The sequence below is a fragment of the Rhipicephalus sanguineus genome, chromosome 1 (genome assembly GCF_013339695.2).
Source record: "Rhipicephalus sanguineus isolate Rsan-2018 chromosome 1, BIME_Rsan_1.4, whole genome shotgun sequence".
Taxonomy (NCBI): Eukaryota; Metazoa; Arthropoda; class Arachnida; order Ixodida; family Ixodidae; genus Rhipicephalus; species Rhipicephalus sanguineus.
In genome coordinates, this window is record NC_051176.1 from 316,828,062 (window position 1) to 316,847,365 (window position 19,304).

Genomic DNA, 19,304 nt, shown 5'->3' on the forward strand with positions numbered 1-19,304 from the left:
AATAATATGTTCGACTAACTTGCAGCATGCAGACGTCAATGAAATGGGGCGATAATTAGTTAGTTGGGCTAAGTCGCCCTTTTTCGGAATTGGAACGACCCGTGCAGTTAGCCAGTCTGCAGGAACAGTAGCCGACGACAACGAGGAACGATAAATGATTACTAGAAAGGGAGCTAGTGCTTCAGCATACCTGCGCAGAAAGGCATTCGGTATGTTGTCTGGTCCTGGAGAGGATTTAACTTTAAGGTTCAACAGCATTGACACAACACCTGGTTCTGATATGATATCACGGTTCGAGTGACATGGCATTCGATCGGGGTTTATAGCGGTATCGGAATGAGAAAATACACTGTGAAAATAATGATTAAAGTGCTCCGCGATACATTTCTTATCGAAAGTAGCGCAGTTAGATGCCATTTGAACATGCCTACATACGCCTCATTGACATTTTGACTATTAGGCGAGTACTTGTCGAGTTAGAAATATAATTATGACTAATTAATTAAACCTCATTAACGAAAAAAATAGCAGTGGCTACTCTAGTGTACTAGGAACAATATGCTGCAGGTTTGATTCGCGTAACGCCGTTCCTCTTTTCAGGGGCGTAGCCAGAAAATTTTTTTCGGGGGGGGCGGGGTTCAACCATACTTTATGTATGTTCGTGCGTGCGTTTGTATGTGTGCGTGTATATATACGCAAGCAAAATTGAAAAAAAATTCGGGGGGGGGGGTTGAACCCCCCAACCCCCCCTTGGCTACGCCCCTGCCTCTTTTTTTAAATCATGCTGCGTGATAGCTGGGACACCCTGTATACCAAAACAAGAAAACAAGAAAAGGGCTTCTAGGCCCGGTGAAATATACACAGAAACATCAAACAGGCGCGCGTGCGAAGCAAGTTTTTATTTACGTCTCGCTCGGGTTCCGAGCTTCATCGGAATGAAATGTGTAGCACCAGTGCAGTTAATATACATGCCCATATCAAGCGGAGTGAAGATATGTTAACACAAAGTGATGTACAAACGTGTAGTCATAGAATAAAATGATGCATGAGCAGCTCAAGACAATCGCTGATACATCTGATAGACTGGGGACATTGAAAAATATACACATATGGAAATGTACAAGTAAGTAAGAAAAAAGAAAAACAAAGCCGATAAGGAGATAAGGTAAAAGCAATAAGAAAACACAGAAAAAAACATGAAATATTCATAGCTGAATCTGTTGTGCAAGTACACTCCACTTTTTATGCCTACATAGGTTAGATGGTCAAAAACAGACAAGTAACTCAATTTGCCAGCGCATTCGTTTAAACCAGACGCGATGGTGTCGAATTTGTAAATCAGAAACGATTCCCGGGGCTTCGCGGTCATAATTTGAGCGAAATCGAGACTCAAGTAACGTCACCTTAAGGTTCTCAAAAGAGTGACCGGGGAGATGCACATGTTTTGAAATGGGCAGGTTCGGCAACGTGTTAGCGTGGGACTTGTGTTTCTTAAATCGTAATCGGAAAGGGCCCTCTGTCCGATATACTCCTTCATATATATATATATATATATATATATATATATATATATATGTATATACCGGGTGTCCCAGCTATCTTTAGCCAAGGGTTAAAAATACAATATTAGAAGCAGGCGAATGAAATCAGTTGCAATTTGCTGACGGTCACCTTGCGCACTACAAAAAATTGTTTGTTTTGTAATTAATTAATTTGTTAATGAGGATTATTTCATTAAATTGCCAAATATTGACCTTGGGCAAGAAATGCGACTTGCAAATTTCGAGAGTGTCTTCAGAAACATTATTTGCGACAAAGAAAGTCTCACGTATACCATTTTTTCCAAGCTGCACAGAAAGCCGGCGAAATGCAAGAAGAACCACGCGACTAGCGCATTCGCGTGCAGCGAACGTGCTGCTCTCAGCCGTAGTCTGAGCGGAAGAATTCAGCTACGGCCGCGACTCACCGGCTACGTTGCGGCGGCAGGCCGATAAGTTGGCGGTGGGTCTTGGCCCGCGCTCGCTACAACTTGCACCGTCACAGGCGCCAACTGGCTCACAACGGGCCAAGAAACCACCACCAATTTATCGGCCTACCACTGCAACGGAGCCGCCGAGTCGCGGCCGCAGCTAATTTCGTTTGCTCAAACCAGGGAGCGGAAACTCCCTATACCTCCCATGGGACGCGCTCTCGCATGCTGATACGCTGCGGCAGCGCCGCTTCTACCACTGGCGGCTGTCGGGTATCCAACTAGGAATAATCCAAAAACAAAACCTCTTTCGTGACGTCGCAGGTGAGGTCAGAAGCAAAGGGCGTAAAACCGGGAGGAGCGTTTCCACGGAAGCTCTCGTTTCCCACTTGGCATACAAGCGGGATGTGTTCGTGCTCTCTTGCTGGCCCGCTGGCCGCTCGGGCGACGCGGCCATTCGTCAAATTTAGTTGAACCATTTTTTTTTAATTTTTGTTCGTGTGTTGTGAAGTGGACAAACTGAAGCTGACCGATTTCTGAATAATAAGAAACTCTATGAACACAAGTAAAATTTAAATCTTTTTTAATCACACGTTTCGTACTAAAAAAGAGACATACACGTAGTGTGAAAGTGTCAATCGGCAGTAGCAGCTTTATTGCACAACTGAAATATGCACATAATGAGCAAACACTGATCCCAGAATATCCGAACCAGTGCGAAAATTATTAACCATCACGTGCAGGCCACGTCGTACTTGACTCAATCGCGTATGTTACGATGGTGCACAGATTTTCCTTACAGAACTTGAGTACAAAACAAGACAGAAGTTCAGGGGAAGATGGAGGCATGAGGCGATGACAAATCGTTGAACAGGCAATGCCGGTGGAGACGATGTTTCGACAAGCTCACTTTTCTTCGTCAGGGCAGCAGCATTGCCTTGACGAAGAAAAGACCACTTGTCGAAACGTTGGCTCCAGCGACATCCCCTGTTAAACGATTTCTCAAAGCATCAGTGAGTGCATTACATGCATTTTAGTGACAGTATTAGAAGTAAAGGCCCCACAAAGGTTCAAACTGGCTACATTGCTTCACATTATTTGAACTACATGCGAAAAGTAAAAGATGAGCAAACTGTGTAGCCGAACCAACACGCATTCAAGCCTTTTGTTAAAGGGGTCATGAACCACTTTTCCAAGTAATGATCTAATGGCCTCAGTATCGGAGTGGACTGCCTCCCGAATCGATTGCCGCAAAAATTTCTCGAATCCGTCAAGAATCAGCGGAGTTACGGGGGTTTGGCGCAGCTCCCAGCGCTTTCTCTCTTTTCTCGTGCCGACGAGCGCACTGGAACCTGAACAGGGAGGGATGGCATGGGGGAAAGAAGTTACGCCAGCGCGCGTCATGAAACGCGATCGCTCTCCCGCTGTGATTCGCTTGCGCAAGTGCGGCTACCGCGTACTGAGGAGTGCGGCACCGGCAAGTGGCGGCACCCCGCGGCAAGAAGCGCATCTGACCCGAACGCCGCTCTCGATTTACGTCGGCTATCGGCCAATAAGCATGCTATGTCTCTTGCGACGTACAGCGGACAGACGCCCCGCCCACCGACGAGAGTGAGAACCGGCCTCTGTTTGAAAAGAGGGTGCCTGGGGAAACGGCAACATGGCGCTCCGCTTGTGGCCATTACGCGGCGCGCACGACTGTAATATTTGGCAGAGCAGTTCATAGCCGTGTCACCTTTCCGCAGGACGTGTTTTTTCAATCAGCCGAAGGGGTGCTTCATGACCCCTTTAAACTTCTTTTGCCGGGAACAGGTATGCCGGCCAGAGGTAGGCTGTCGTCATGACGAATTATTCTAGCGACACTGCGCTTACGCCAGTCCAGTAAGGCTTGCAAAGAACTGGGTTTACTCATGCAAAATGAATACCTGCTCAAATGATGGACCCAAATACTTCTGTTCACCCATTGTCACCAGGAAACCTCAAGAACCTTCGCGGAACTGCAAATCCCTGGGTTAACACACCACACAGCCACGCAAGACATGTGATGCCCCGATTTAGCCATCTTCGTCTAATGCATGGTTGACAATGTCGACGTGGCTCACTGCGGCTTCCGTTCACTGCACGCCCATAAAATGTCTATCTTTCCCGTATTCATGCTTGGCACGCCAACCAAACGAGATAACCGAGCGCAATGCGACTTATGATATTGCTGATCCAGTGGCAACGGTGAGCGGAGGCAAGCTCTACAAACACAAGTCAAACAGTTCCCACGTTTCGCCCGATTTAAAAATCAGAAAACAAGAAAGACAAATAAACAAAAGAAGCGTTCTTCACAGTTCAGTCAAATTTCTTTATTTGTAAACACTCGTGAAAGACAGTAAATGCGAACGTCCACATCAGCCTCGCTTTGCTCCACCAGATCTTAGGATGCCCGGCAACCGCTACGAGCGCGCATCTTCCTTGAAACCTGAACTGGCGCTCAGTTTCCGGGGCCCGTCCAAACCACGCCTGAGAGCAGCATGATCACATTGGGCGAATGCGCTAGTCACGTGGTTTATTATTTTTTGTTTGTACTTCGCGGGCTTTCTTTGCAGCTTGGAAAAAATGGTATACGTGAGATTTTCTTTATCGCAAATAATGCAATGGGGGTTTCTGAAGACGCTCTCGGACTTTGCAAGTCGCATTTCTTGCCTAAAGTCAATATTAGGCTATTTGGTTAAATAACCCTAATTAACAAGTTAATTATTACAAAACAAAATTGTAGTGCGCAAGGTGACTGTCAGGATTTGTTTAACTCTTGGCTAAAGGTAGCTGGGACACCTATATTCTTTGTGCATACATCAGTTATTGCGTGACAAACTGTGTCAGTTAGTGATATATATGTGTTATGATGTTATAGTCATCTTATTTAATTAGTCATCTGTTCTATCACTGGTGTACTTTTACTTGCATGTATATAACCTGAACTACCGCAAGTTTGAATAATATCTTTCAGTACGTTTATTTTGTTTTATTAGCTTGCTGTTTTTGCTTAGTTGCCAATCCTTGTTCTACAATTTTTATACATGTATTAACAGGAGGTCCCCCTGACCGTTTTTTACCTTGGGACCTCCTTGTGTATTATATCAATCTTCTACCTGTATTGTATTCTATTGAATATATTGAATAAAAAAAAGTTTACAATTGGTTCTAGAAAGGCTGCTTTCCAGCTTTCGCTGCGCCTGTGGTACGTGTTCTACTCAGGCCTGGAGTTTTTAACAGCGATGCCGTTTAAGGCATCCGTAAAACCGAGCTCGTAGATCGAAAACCTTGCCTAACTATGACGTCACCTACCATCGCCATGACAACCAGGTGAACTGCGCATCCACCGCGACCTTCGCCAAGCTCCTCACACCTGCGCAAGACATGCGCGCCGACTCGTTGTCACCGCGCTATTGGCCGCGAGATCGAGCAGAGTCGCCGCCTGGCGGCTACTGGCTGAAGCGCGCCTAGTGTGGATTGCTCCCTGCATCGTCTGCTAGCCACGTCGTGTTTGCATGTGCGCGTACGTCCTGCACGTTCTCAAAGGGCGGTTTGTTCTGTTATGTTAGCGCACGTATACCTAACATGATGTACAGAAGCAAATGGGCTTGCTCGGCTGCATGCGCATTGTAATAAGATCAGTGAGTGCGACTTTAGAGAGGGCTGTGTATTGGTGTCGTACCTTTCGTTCGCCAGAATCATTTCAGTGTTGGGGCCGCTTTCTGGTTCAAGCACGTCGTTAAGTGCGCCTGGCATAGTACCAAACATAAGGAGCATTAAATAGTGTGTCGGTGGTAAACAAAAGCGAGGCTCATGCACTTTCGCGTTGTTGTTAGGTGTATAATTGCGGCACTGTAGTTCATGATGAGCTTTAGTTGTGCTTGAGATGTCCTTTTATTGCACGGTCGTGGTCCCACTACAGCGAAATATTTCTATCAAGTGAAGTCTGACACTTCGGTACTCAAACTGTCCCCTCAAAAAGAAGACAATTGAATGACACGGCAGTGATAAAACGGAGTTCCCGCGCGCAGTTTTAACTTTGGGCGAAATTTATGCTGAAATACCCGTGTGCTTAGATTTAGGTACGCTTTGAAGAACCCAGATGTTTAAAATTAATCCCGACTGCGTGCTATTTTTGTCGTATAATGTCACGCAAAACCTCATCTTTTTTTTACATTATCTTGAGCGTTTGTATGGAGTTGTTGTAAATTGATGGAAGGCAGCGGACATGATTAGTTTGAGAAAAAAAGCCCTTATTCCATAAAATAACCGGACCTTTGTTGCATTACTGTCGTGCACGTAATCAATCGATGAAAACTCAGTGCTAAACACTCTTACATGCGTATGCGTATTCGCGCGAACAGTGCTATTGAACTCATTGCTCAGGAATATGGGCTGGTATACAAATGAAGAAGAAGTAAACACTTAAGTTGTTCAGGCGTGTTACAGCAGTGCGTACAGTACACGGAACACAAGGTAAACACGTACAGAGAAAACAACGAAAAACGTCGTATAGCGCATAAGCGCAGACTGTCACCCAGGGCGAGCATACATTTCATCGGCAGATTGAGCTTCTCTCACTAGTAATAGTAACGTTGGATGATCTTCGTGCATCGATTCAAGAATGAAGAGCGTATATATTACCAGAAAGCGGCAATCAAAGCATTTTATTCGCCGACAATCGGCTCAAACAGCTCACAACGAAGCGCCCCTGTGTGCATTTGTATACGCGCCGCCGACCGCCTCTCCACACTAACGCGGCGACGGTGCTGCCTCCTATAGGTCGATCTCGCAGCGAATACCGGCACAGAGCGTGTGCTGCGCCTTTCCATCGCCATGGGTGCAACCTAAACCAACTCCGGAAGAAGCCGCGTATACAGAACGACAACGCTGGAATATGCTCGGAGACGTCGAGCCGAAGATGCTGCTGCCAAGCGTCGCTGGCAAGCGGAAGAGCCCGGATATGCCGCTCGGTGAAGAGAATACATGCTAAATCACCGGCGAGTCCGAGCCTGGTCTGCGTGTGGTCGAGAACTTCCAGGGCAGAGTAGCGCTCCAGCGGATAACCGGTTTCATCGTCAGTTTATTAGCACGGAATTTGGGCACGCCTGTCACGTCTGCGCAAAACCTAGTGATGCCTAGCAAAAGCTAGCAAATACCCTCCTGAAAACTTCAGAATCGACCGGATTCGCCTTCATTAAAAGGACAATAAAGGAAATTAACAATTTATGTCAGAGTGAAGGCTCAATGTATGACAACGTCTAAATATTATCAACAGCAGTGCCCTACTTACCGAGAAATTAAGTAAATGTATCACACGACATGCGCCACGAGTGGAACATTTTAGAAATGATCCCGATGACGTGACAGACTCCGACAACAATTAATCAGAAATAATGAAACTAGCTGCAACAAAAAAAAAAAAAACCTTCCGTGCATCAAGAGACGTAATAAAATGCTGCTTGTTCGTTTCTGTTTCATTCATGGAAAAAAAGAACCTTTTTGGCGTTGCCATGGGGAATGGCGTGCGTGGTTCAAAGGTTCCGTTTTCGCCAAACTACGCTTTGCCCGGCGCCCGGTTTCGGTCACGCGGTCGCGTCTGAGTGCTGGTTTTGGTAATGCGTACTGCCGCGTGTGTTTTGCAGGCTCGTGAAAGTCGCTCTGACAGAAAGTTCGAGAAAATGCCGCATGCATGTGATGTTGCCGGATGCCCGAATGGTGCACGCCGCCAGTGCACGCCGCCGCGCAGTAAAGGCCGTCAACGTTGGGCACGGCAACAGTGACGTCAGAAAGACCGCTTTCAAGCGGGCGATTTGAAGTGCGCTAACGCGTTGCGGACCACTAAAGCGTGATTTTATTTCAAAATAAGCACTTCCTTGGCACAAAAGTAACACTACGAGGTTTCTGTACCGCTATTTCAACAATCAACGTCGACTTAATATTTGTCTTTTGTGTCCCTTTAAGCCTTGCGCGACGTAGTGCAAGCTTTGCAGTTCTTTTTTTTCTCATGCCATGCCCTCGCCAAGAAGAAAACATGCATACTAGCCCCATTTAATTTGCGTAGTTATCAGTGTATTTAAGTGATAGTAAATGATATTTAAGTGATGGTTAAGTAACAGTAAGTGAGAGTAAATTTTTAATGGGAAGAGAACGGTGCTCACCTGGACGTGAACTGTCAGCTTGCCGCAGTTCTTCGTCATGACTTGCATTTTCTGGAAAAGCAAGGAAACAAGAATGAGAAGAGGTGGTGCGAACCTTTCAACGTCAGCTCAACAAAAGCGGACTTTATATGCGGCACCGACGCATACGCAAGGTTGAGCAGTGGCGCCGATCGTGGCATATCTTGGAGCTAGTGGGATAGAGTTTCTCTATTCCTGCGAGCGCACATCACCCCCATTTGCCTGCTTTCACCCTCCAAGTTGTGATTTTCGAAGCTCACATCACCACAGGGCAAAACGAGGGCGAGGGAGAAAACAAGTGGAGCCAATGCGCCCTCGCAGGAACATCCACACCTTTCCCTGACGCCACTGTACAACTTGCAATGCGATCGGTTGGTGTACCTCGTACTGAACGCGATAGTACATTGCACAAAAATAACTCTAAAAGGGGGCTTGTCCTCCAGCGCATTACCTTTTCTGTTTTAACACGAAAGTGTTTTATGCCGGGGTCCACCAAGACTTCAGTGACGTATTTCCGTCACGGAAATGACGTCGAAAAAATTTACACGATCAGATGGCAAAGGAAAAAAGGTTCCGTCAACGGGCATCGAACCCACGGCCGCTTGGTCCGCAATAAAAGAGGCCGGGCACGCTATTCACTGCGGCACGGTCACAGACAAACGTGCCTTTTATATCTACCACTCTCCTGGTCGGCGGGGTGGTGTTGCCCTCTGGGAGCGGTAAGGTAAAGTAATTCGTCATTACTGTGGCCTCCGCGATTAGCATCTGCAACACGTTACACGTCCGTCCCATTCGGCGAGTTTTCAATAGAAGTTCAATTTTGTCAATGCCTTAAATGGACAATAAAGAGGAACAATGAATTGGTTTAGATTGATAAAGTGTGCTCGCAGAACTCTTGTGTAGTTTATTTCACCACCATAAGTTTATTATTAGAGGAGAAAACCAAGTTCAAAGTTTCATTTTTAAATTTCGCGCCGAACTTTGTAATTCGTGACGTTAAAGATTTCAAAGAGCATTTAACGTATTTTGGCGCCACTGGCTCGACGAAATTTCCTCAAACTCCTTATGTCAAGTCTCTGGCCCCCTCAGAGAACAATGTACTTCGATTTAACCGATTAGAAGCTACGTAGGCCCAAGCAGGCGCCGTCAAAAATATGTGACGTCATGGCAAATGGTGCGGGATTTCCAAGGTGGCGTCACCACCTGTATTTTCTTTTTGCGCGTTTTCTCGCTTATTAAGCGTCTTCTGGCAGCAAGCGTGGTGTTTTTGGTATCGTGGAAGACTACGTTACTAATGCGAGAAAAATCGTTTTGCTCTTTAGTGTCCCTTTAACACAGCGCGAGGTGGCGACCTTAGCTCAAGCGCCGTAAAAGCGTCGGCATTGCTGATAGCATCACGCTAATCCAAACCAAAAATAGCTTTGCGACGCGTGTCTGTCTCACCTGGCTGTAACACCGCGTTCCCCGCTCACGCGCTAGCCCCGAGAAAAATCGCGGCCGCGCTACCGGGGCGGCACGACGCGCTTTGCATTTCCCTCTAGTCCGGCTGTGATGTTCAATCGCACTTTAACATGCCGCGGGATGGCGACCAAGTTCTGCGTCCAATATGCGACGCTCTTCTGGCTATCACACTTCGTTCTCTGATTACGCTTTCACCGTTTACTACAGCTACCGCAAGGGTTTGTTTAATCATTTAACATGGACGTTAGTCGTCGGGATGGAGATGTACGACCAATCATCAAAGTGGGCGCATACACGTTAAACGGTCCATTAGTTGCCAGACATCGATATACATTGTGCAAACTCTCTTACATCAATGTACAGTAAATATTCAGTTACTTCTGTAAGGGCACGTTTTACTTTCGTGTTATTCCGATTCCTATGACGGAGGAATCAACCATGTTTGTTTTCCGTTTCTTTTACTACATACCAGCTGTAAAAATGCACTCTCATGTTGACCAAGCTTTTGAATGTAGAAATGATACTAAATTTTTACCCTGTGTTAGGTGTCTTAGCGAGTATAGTCAGAATATTTTTTAGTGCATTTGCAGAGATTTTACGGTGATTTCGGAGGCTAATAAGGGACAATTATAATGCTTGGTGGGTCATGAGATCGAATCCCGGCCGCGGCGGCAGCATTTCCGATGGAGGCGAAAATGCTTGAGGCCCGTGTACTTAGACTTAGGTGTGCGTTAAAGAACCCCAGGTGATCAACATTTTCGGAGCACTCCTCTACGGCGTCCCACATGATCATATCGTGGTTTTGGGACGTGAAACCCCATCACTTATTATTATCATAATGCCTGGTGCTCCGGCAACACTGGGCGCTTCCGCCATTTTTTGTTGGGCGCCGTCGCGGAATCGTCTGCTAATGACTCCATAAGGAAAGGTCACGGAGAGGTTGAGCAGCAGTTGTTGGCGGAGCTTTCAGGTCAAGAAAATGCGGCCGTTTTCTTTTTTTTTGGACACCCAGAGCCCATTGGTTAGAGCATCTTACTGTGCTGCCACAAATCAACGAGAACACAATATCAGCGCTCGTGTAGTCTACTGTGTTCCTGCGTCCTCGTCCTTTATTGCGCTGTTTTTCCCCAGCTAAGCATGTACCAACTCGCCCAAATCAAACTCTTGCTCGAGAACAATATCGGAGTTCTGCGCGCTAAAAAAATCCTCCGGACGGCAGCTGCAAGAGGCGCAACGCTTCGCAAAGCCGAACTGCTGTTCTCAACTGGCGTGCGCTTCCGATCTGAGGTGGGCGTTCAAGAGAAGTGTTCCTTGCAGAGGAGGTGTGACTTTCATTCTAAGGTTACCTTGCACTGCAATACATCTCCATTGTATTTCCCACTGCGATTATATAAGTGCGTCATTAACACCCGCCAGATATCGACACCACGTTGTTTCTGCGCAACCTGTGGAACGCTGTGCTACTTTCCTCGGTTCATTTCTTTAGGCACAGGTATCTCTACACCCTTCGCAATAACGTGTGTCAGCTTTTTGGAAATAAACGCGACATGGACATGTGCATGAGTGGTGCGCCGCAAACCAAACACAAATACTCATCGCGCGTTTCAACTGCATACAAAGAGAGCAGCCCGAGTAATGCTCTTTTAATGCACACTGCTTACTTATAATGCCTTGTGGTCGTAATCTGTCGCGCGGATTTAGTATTGTCGTTGTGGTTTTCTTGAACGCTATACGTGTGCATTCATTGACACACCTTTTTAAAATATTTCGCTCTTTGCTTTCGCATCCCACGGCGTCGTAGCATCACCGTGCGCTATCGCGAACAGCATACGAGGGCCCGCGATCAGCAGAAAGATGAGTGCGATGATCTATAGCCAGAGTCATAGATACCCTATCTACCGAACAGCTCCATCTACTGTGCGGCTCCGTGTTCGCAGCGCACACTGAGCAAAGAAAGCCAAAGAAAATAAAAGGGGAGGGATAAGGGGGTGTCTGTAAAGCGAAGGGCAGCCGCGGCATGCGGACTATGTACTACGTCGCACACTGCCTTGCGAAGAGATGCCTGCTGAGATCTTTGTGCCGATCGAGTCTGGCGTGGCGGCACTGCTTTTCCGCGGATGCGCGCTGCAGCGTTTGTGGTACAGCTTACACGTATTCATATATGCAAATCATTGCTCTCGTCGATCTGCAACACTGACAAGCAATGTTGATCAATCATACTCTCTCGCGCCTGTGTGACGTCGGCCGTCTGTTTTAAAATGCGTATATATCGTAATATTGTTCCTCAAGTCTAGCTGACGTTGCATGCAGGCGAGCAACTAAACTGCACGGAGAAATAAGAACTTGTCGATCTTGTCGACGAAACAAGTTCGCGTTGGTACTTTCTTTTTCCTCGTTCAGGTAACTGATCAATTCGATTAAAATTAGCGTTACCTTGCTCCCGGCATTGTCACGGCTCCCTCGTTGCCTGAACAGTGCACGAAACATTGGGAAATCATGGCAGAACAAGGATGAAAACCAGCAGCTAGCACTGCAAAGGCTGCCATGTGCGACGGGCTTAGTTTCGCGCCCAACAAAAGAATGCGCATTGAGCTTCTGGGCTTGTCGACAGATGGCACTGTAAATTTTGAATATCCCCTTTTTCTGTAGCTCAGTCCGCGTTTTTGTTGTGGCTCATGTAGTAATATTCATTTACTCCCGCAACTCAGTTTTCGCAGATATTTGTGATGGTTTAAAAGGAACATAAAAGGCTGCGATCGCACCATGGAATTTCCTACTAAATCAACATAGAATGACACATACAGCGACCGCTCGGGTACACTACCGAACGCCGACCACATGGCATATATATAGCACGGCATTTTTCCTGCCATGTGGAAGACTTCTGTTTTACACTGCGAAAAATATATGTAGAAGTACGGGCATCTTTACAGAAAAAGTCTGCGGTCACACAGAAAATTTGTTATTAGCCGTTAACAGAAATATGTACCTGAAAAAAAGAACAGACAATTTCTGTCTTTAATGTCAGCGCTTTACAGACGATTGATCACATGTCTCTTAGTGCATGAAAAACAACTATAAAAAATACACTCCACCAAGTAATAAATTACTTATATTTTAGGAAGCAAGCCAACGGTAGCAATTAATTTTGCCTATTTGTACATCTTGCGGTCCTTCCTGTTAGGGCACTTGAATGCACTGATTCAAATTTATGTTGCATAGGCCTAGTTTCTTCTTTGTGGACTGAACCGACTGACGCTCCTCGTTGTTTGCTCGCCGATGGTCTGTTGCCATTGAACCACTGCGCTCTGTTGCAGTTCGTCCATCAGGTGAGTGAGAGTTTCCTTACTTCTTTACGTGATTACTGAACTCTATTCTGTATTATTAAAGTGCTCTTACGTGAATATGTTGCCACAGCGCTCGATGACAGCGGCTCGTGTAGCCATACACAGTTAGCAACGGTTTTTGAGCCAATGGTTCTAGAAAGGTTGGTTGCTAGTGCACGTCGTATTTAGCTGTGCTGCTGCGCTTAGCCGTGCGGCGGGCGGTGTAAGCAGAGCAGTACTGCCATTTGAAATGTGCCAAGCGGCTGCCGCGGTCTGCGCCGTGTGCTTCGTTGTTACTGCGCGAGCTCACTATTGTGCACGCCCAGTTCAGGCGCTGAGTGCGCGAGATCGCGTCACAGTGCACCGTGTTCGACCGTTGTCTTATCTGTGAAGAGCCAGTTCAGGCGCACCGAAGCAGGTGCTCCGCTTATGTTGCGATCAAAGGATGTGTTTGTGCCATGTGGCGTTGGCGGAAGGAGTCGCATTTATGCGGATCGCGTGCATCCCTAACTTGCTATGATGCGTGATTTTTTGTTAAATGCGAAGCATTTCTTAGCGAACCTCAGGCACTTTAGCCGTTTCTATCTACGTATCTATCTATCTATCTATCTATCTATCTATCTATCTATCTATCTATCTATCTAGCCGCCTACGTCTGGGCACTCTCCTGGTCATCTCCATAACTAGTAATATACCAAAACTGGCAGAGCAGGGGATAAGTGTATGATGAACACGATTCACTGGTCATGGCATGAATAATGCAAAATACTTGTCTCGTACGTCATCAAACGCTTTCTCTCAGTCACTTGTGGCACATACCTGTAAACCAGAGTTAATGTTATGCGGGTATGTGCCACAGGTGATACAGAGTCTGAATTAACACAGTAATCGCGAACACACATTGACACGCAAGGAAAGTGATAATAATTGTTGGGGTTTTATGTCCCAAAACCACGATATGATTATGAGAGAAGCCTTAGCGAAGGGCTCCAGAAATTTTGACCAGCGGGTATTCTTTAACGTGTACCGAGATCACACAGAACACGGGCATCTAGCATTTTGCCTCCATCGAAATGGACCGCCGCGGCCGGGATCGAACCCGCGACCTTTGAGTCAATAGCCGAGCACGTTAACCGGTACACCACCGCGGCGGACGCAAGGAAAGTGAGGAAACTGAAGACAGAAGACCCCTAGAAGATGCTCAACTGCCATCCACTCGTCCACGTGGTCCGCAACGTGGACCACGTGGGTTACGCACAAACCGGCGTCAATGCTTCCTACAATAAATCATCTGAGAGAACCAGCCCTCTCATCATTACCGGTGACTTCAACATTGATTTATAAAGACCAAAACGGCGCTTGGTCCTTATACTGCGTGAAGCACGGATTGGATGTAGAGAGGGCATCAAAAGACCTCGCTGCCGCGTCCAATACAGGAGGCATCATAGATCGTTTCATCGTAACAGGCATCAAGGATTTCCACCAGCTGCACTAAAGCTCGCACTTCATTACGCTTAGACTCCTCATAGCCGCGATCACGAACGGATCCGATGACCAAGTCCAGTCCAACTGCTGGTGCTCACTGATCCCGGTGATGATGACCTTGTTCAAGAACTATCAAAAACCCCTTCTACACATACACAAGGGTTCGTGAAACGTGCATACGTTCTCAGTCATAACGGACAAGTATAACAACTGTGACTGTGACTGTAACGTACGTGCAGTGCACCTGCGCGCGCCACACAGCTGTGTATATATCCAAGGAAACTTTCCTGAATGAAGCTTAGTCGCGAGTAGCGCCCGTTCTGTGCATATGTGGTCATTATTTGTCCTGTTCGGATTCGCGCTATCCAATATTGAAGAATACAAGCACTACATATCAGCTTATCGCGTCTGGTATTGGTAACGCTCATGTTGCTGTTGCCATCGTTACGCAACTGTAAACAACTGGCTATATAATGCATATGCGACTCTTCAACATATGGGTGTGCGTATACCACTTCCATATTTCTTTAGCGTCATTCCGTAACTTCTCGCTCAATGTGAAAAATTACGCCACAGTCAACATGCCGCGCATGCTTCGCATAACATCGATTCCATTGGTACGTGGGATCTGCCGAATTTTTTTGCTTTGTCAGCGTAATCGCCTCGTTATAAAGTGCCCTTTATAGTATAGCGCAGCGTTCGCGTCAGCCAGCGTCAGCAGAAGTTGGCTACGCCAGGTTCGTTGGTTCATCACGTTACGTTGACGCAAAAACCGAGCACTCGTACTCCGACTTGCGCGCCGGGCCGGCCGCGCTACGTCGACTTTACGCATGCGCAAATGAGCACGCCCGGCGCCCCTTCGTCACAAAGAATGAAGAAACGCCGACGCCGGAAACTCAGGGTTTCAGGGTACACTGTTCTTCGGGTAACATCGCCGGCGTAATGGAGTATGTCGCATCTTAATGTAATGAGCATGTTGGAGCGCTAATGTGTTGGAGCGCTAATGTGTGCCTCAGTGAATTGTATCGTTTGAGATTCTGTTCATTAGTATAATCATTTAAAGGAGTGACGCGACGCAGTGTCCCCTTTGAGTAACGCCGCAACCGGTTTCATATTAACGCAACGACTCTGTGCGCTCCTTTACATGAACAGCACTTATCGAGAAAATACCGTCGAACACGCATATATCGAACCACACGAATTGTTGTGCATGTCGAAGAGTCGTAAAATCCCATGCAAGTGTGTTGCGCTAGTGCACGCATATATAGTGTTCCTCTTCACTACACATTCGATATGTCGAATGCGGCGCCACGCCCAAGGCCTCAAAGTGCACTGCACCACGCGTGCAGGAAGTCCGCGCACGGCTAGCGTAGCGCCTGTTCCTCTCATTTTTCTGTTTCCTTCGTTTTAACACGAATGTGTTTTATGAGCGCGGCGGTGCCGCCGTCGGTGAAGAAGTAATGCGTCACGATCGACACTTACAGCGCTTACGCTGAGATTCCGCGCGATATCGGATGCGTGGCTAAAGCGTCTTGATACCATCAAGGGACACTGGCCGTGCTGGCGTCGCCGAGGCACCCTAGACGTAGTTGCGTTCTTTGCCTTTCGCTTCCTGTTAGCGTGCGCCGGCTCATCGGAGTAGTGCGTGAACGAGATTTCTCCGACGCCGACTACTTCGATTGCGAGAGCACCGACTAACAAATCTGCTGCAATACGCGTTGCAGAAGGACACGATTTCGACGGGCGAATGTCGTGCCTTGGTGGAGCGAGACAGAGGCCAGCGGGAGGCACGCGTTTGCGGCTCAAGCTACGAACCTCTGCCTCCCGTGTAGTTGAAGCCCACTGTGGTAGTGTATGCATGAGCAAAAGCGTCGGCTACCCATTACTAGAAAGCGCACACCGTGCCGTTTCTCTCCTTAATTGACGATGTTTTGAAGAAATGCATATCGGGTATGCTGATTATGAGCTTGTTGATGTCATCTTTACGCGGAATTCACGATTCGCTGTGTCCAAATATATGTTCCAAACTTCAGCTACCACTACAGTTTAATCATGATCATTGGCGTTAGTCGTCGCGATGGAGACATGCTACTAGGCGACAACATGGGTGCAGCCACGTCAAATAGTGCTATAACTGCCAAACACGAAGAGACATTGTACAAGTATTATTTCTACAAGCATTATTTTTTTTTTTTACTTCGCGCTACTACAAGGTATGTATGCATGGCGACAGATTAGTCGTTTTCAGCTCCACAGTCTGAGAGGATGTCTTTCCTCACTTCCAGCTCACTGACTTCTACGTTGACTGACCGACCCACACGCTTCCGCGCGCTTATTGTTTCGCGCCTGGGTTCGATAGAGTTTGACATGACTCATCTGTTCACAGAGAAGCAGCGGCTCGGGAAAGAAGTTAAGCCACTTCGGCAGACGCTCCGGTGAAAGCAGTGTCGTTTGAGACGGCGTCACGCCTCACCTTCTCGAACTTTCGAGGCTCTGCGCAAGCGCTTTGTTCGAAGCACACTGGCTCTTCTTGCTCGCGTTCCTCCGGCGTGGGGGGAGGGTGGGTGCTTTGAAGAACTGGTCGCCTTTGATGAATTTGCGCTCTGTCGAAGGTATCGGCGCCGTGATTTGACGCTGGATTTTGAATGTGCTGTAAGCGTTTACTTGTTCGAAACACTCTTGCTGTTCTTGCACGCGTTTGTCCGGCGTGGGGGGAGGGTGGATTGCTTTGAAGAAGTGGCACGGCTTTTGAAGAATTTGCGCTCCGTCGAAGGTATCGGCACCGTGATTTGACGCTGGATTTTGAATGTGGTGTAAGCGCTTACTTGTTCGAAACACTCTGGCTGTTCCTGCACGCGTTTGTCCGGCGTGGGGCGAGGGTGGATTGCTTTGAAGAAGTGGCACGGCTTTTGAAGAATTTACGCTCCGTCGAAGGTATCGGCACCGTGATTTGACGCTGGATTTTGAATGTGCTGTAAGCGTTTACTTGTTCGAAACACTCTGGCTGTTCTTGCACGCGTTTGTCCGGCGTGGGGGGAAGGTGGCTGTTTTTAAAAGAAGTGGCGGCTTTTGAAGAATTCGCGCTGTGTCGAAGGTATCGGCGCCGTGATTTGACGCTGGATTTTGAATGTGGTGTAAGCGTTTAATTATTCGAAACAGTCTGGCTGTTCTTGCACGCGTTTGTCCGGCGTGGGGGGAGGGTGAATTGCTTTGAAGAAGTGGCACGGCTTTTGAAGAATTTGCGCTCCGTCGAAGGTATCGGCACCGTGATTTGACGCTGGATTTTGAATGTGGTGTAAGCGCTTACTTGTTCGAAACACTCTGGCTGTTCTTGCACGCGTTTGTCCGGCGTGGGGGGAGGGTGGATTGCTTTGAAGAAGTGGCACGGCTTTTGAAGAATTTGCGCTCCGTCGAAGGTATCGGCACCGTGATTTGACGCTGGATTTTGAATATGCTGTAAGCGTCTACTTGTTCGAAACAGTCTGGCTGTTCTTGCACGCGTTTGTCCGGAGTGGGGGGAAGGTGGCTGTTTTTAAAAGAAGGGGCGGCTTTTGAAGAATTCGCGCTGTGTCGAAGGTATCGGCGCCGTGATTTGACGCTGGATTTTGAATGTGGTGTAAGCGTTTACTTGTTCGAAACAGTCTGGCTGTTCTTGCACGCGTTTGTCCGGAGTGGGGGGAAGGTGGCTGTTTTTAAAAGAAGGGGCGGCTTTTGAAGAATTCGCGCTGTGTCGAAGGTATCGGCGCCGTGATTTGACGCTGGATTTTGAATGTGGTGTAAGCGTTTACTTGTTCGAAACAGTCTGGCTGTTCTTGCACGCGTTTGTCCGGAGCGGGGGGAAGGTGGCTGTTTTTAAAAGAAGGGGCGGCTTTTGAAGAATTCGCGCTGTGTCGAAGGTATCGGCGCCGTGATTTGACGCTGGATTTTGAATGTGGCGTAAGCGCTTACTTGTTCGAAACACTCTGGCTGTTCTTGCACGCGTTTGTCCGGCGTGTGGGGAGGGTGGATTGCTTTGAAGAAGTGGCACGGCGTTTGAAGTATTTGCGCTCCGTCAAAGGTATCGGCACCGTTGATTTGACGCTGGATTTTGAATGTGCTGTAAGCGCTTACTTGTGAAACACTCTGGCTGTTCTTGCACGCGTTTGTCCGGCGTGGGGGGAGGGTGGATTGCTTTGAAGAAGTGGCACGGCTTTTGAAGAATTTGCGCTCCGTCGAAGGTATCGGCACCGTGATTTGACGCTGGACTTTGAATGTGGCGTAAGCGCTTACTTGTTCGAAACACTCTGGCTGTTCTTGCACGCATTTGTCCGGCGTGTGGGGAGTGTGGATTGCTTTGAAGAAGTGGCACGGCTTTTGAAGAATTTGCGCTCCGTCGAAGGTATCGGCACCGTGATTTGACGCTGGATTTTGAATGTGGTGTAAGCGCTTACTTGTTCGAAACACTCTGGCTGTTCTTGCACGCGTTTGTCCGGCGTGGGGGAGGGTGGATTGCTTTGAAGAAGTGGCACGGCGTTTGAAGTATTTGCGCTCCGTCGAAGGTATCGGCACCGTGATTTGACGCTGGATTTTGAACGTGGTGTAAGCGTTTACTTGTTCGAAACACTCTGGCTGTTCTTGCACGCGTTTGTCCGGCGTGGGGGGAGGGTGGATTGCTTTGAAGAAGTGGCACGGCTTTTCAAGAATTTGCGCTATGTCGAAGGTATCGGCGAAGTAATTTGACGGTGGATTTTGAATGCGGTGTAACACGCTTATTTGTTCGAAACATTCTGGCTGTTCTTGCACGCGTTTGTCCGGCGTGGGGGGAAGGTGGCTTATATAAAAGAACTGGCGGCTTTTAAAGAATTTGCGCACCGTCGAAGGTAT

General features: G+C 47.6%; 1 protein-coding gene across 6 annotated transcripts in view; it reads right to left on the bottom strand.

Annotated features, from left to right (window-relative positions):
* The window catches only part of LOC119379463 (uncharacterized protein ZK1073.1), a gene marked incomplete at its 3' end in the record, with an annotated part of 493,970 nt that overhangs the window by 338,215 nt on the left and 136,451 nt on the right, over positions 1-19,304 (bottom strand). For all 6 annotated transcript variants that reach the window (XM_049411988.1, XM_049411986.1, XM_049411989.1 and 3 more), the window contains 1 exon segment: positions 8,152-8,202. In XM_049411988.1, the coding sequence (XP_049267945.1) occupies positions 8,152-8,202 (51 nt within the window).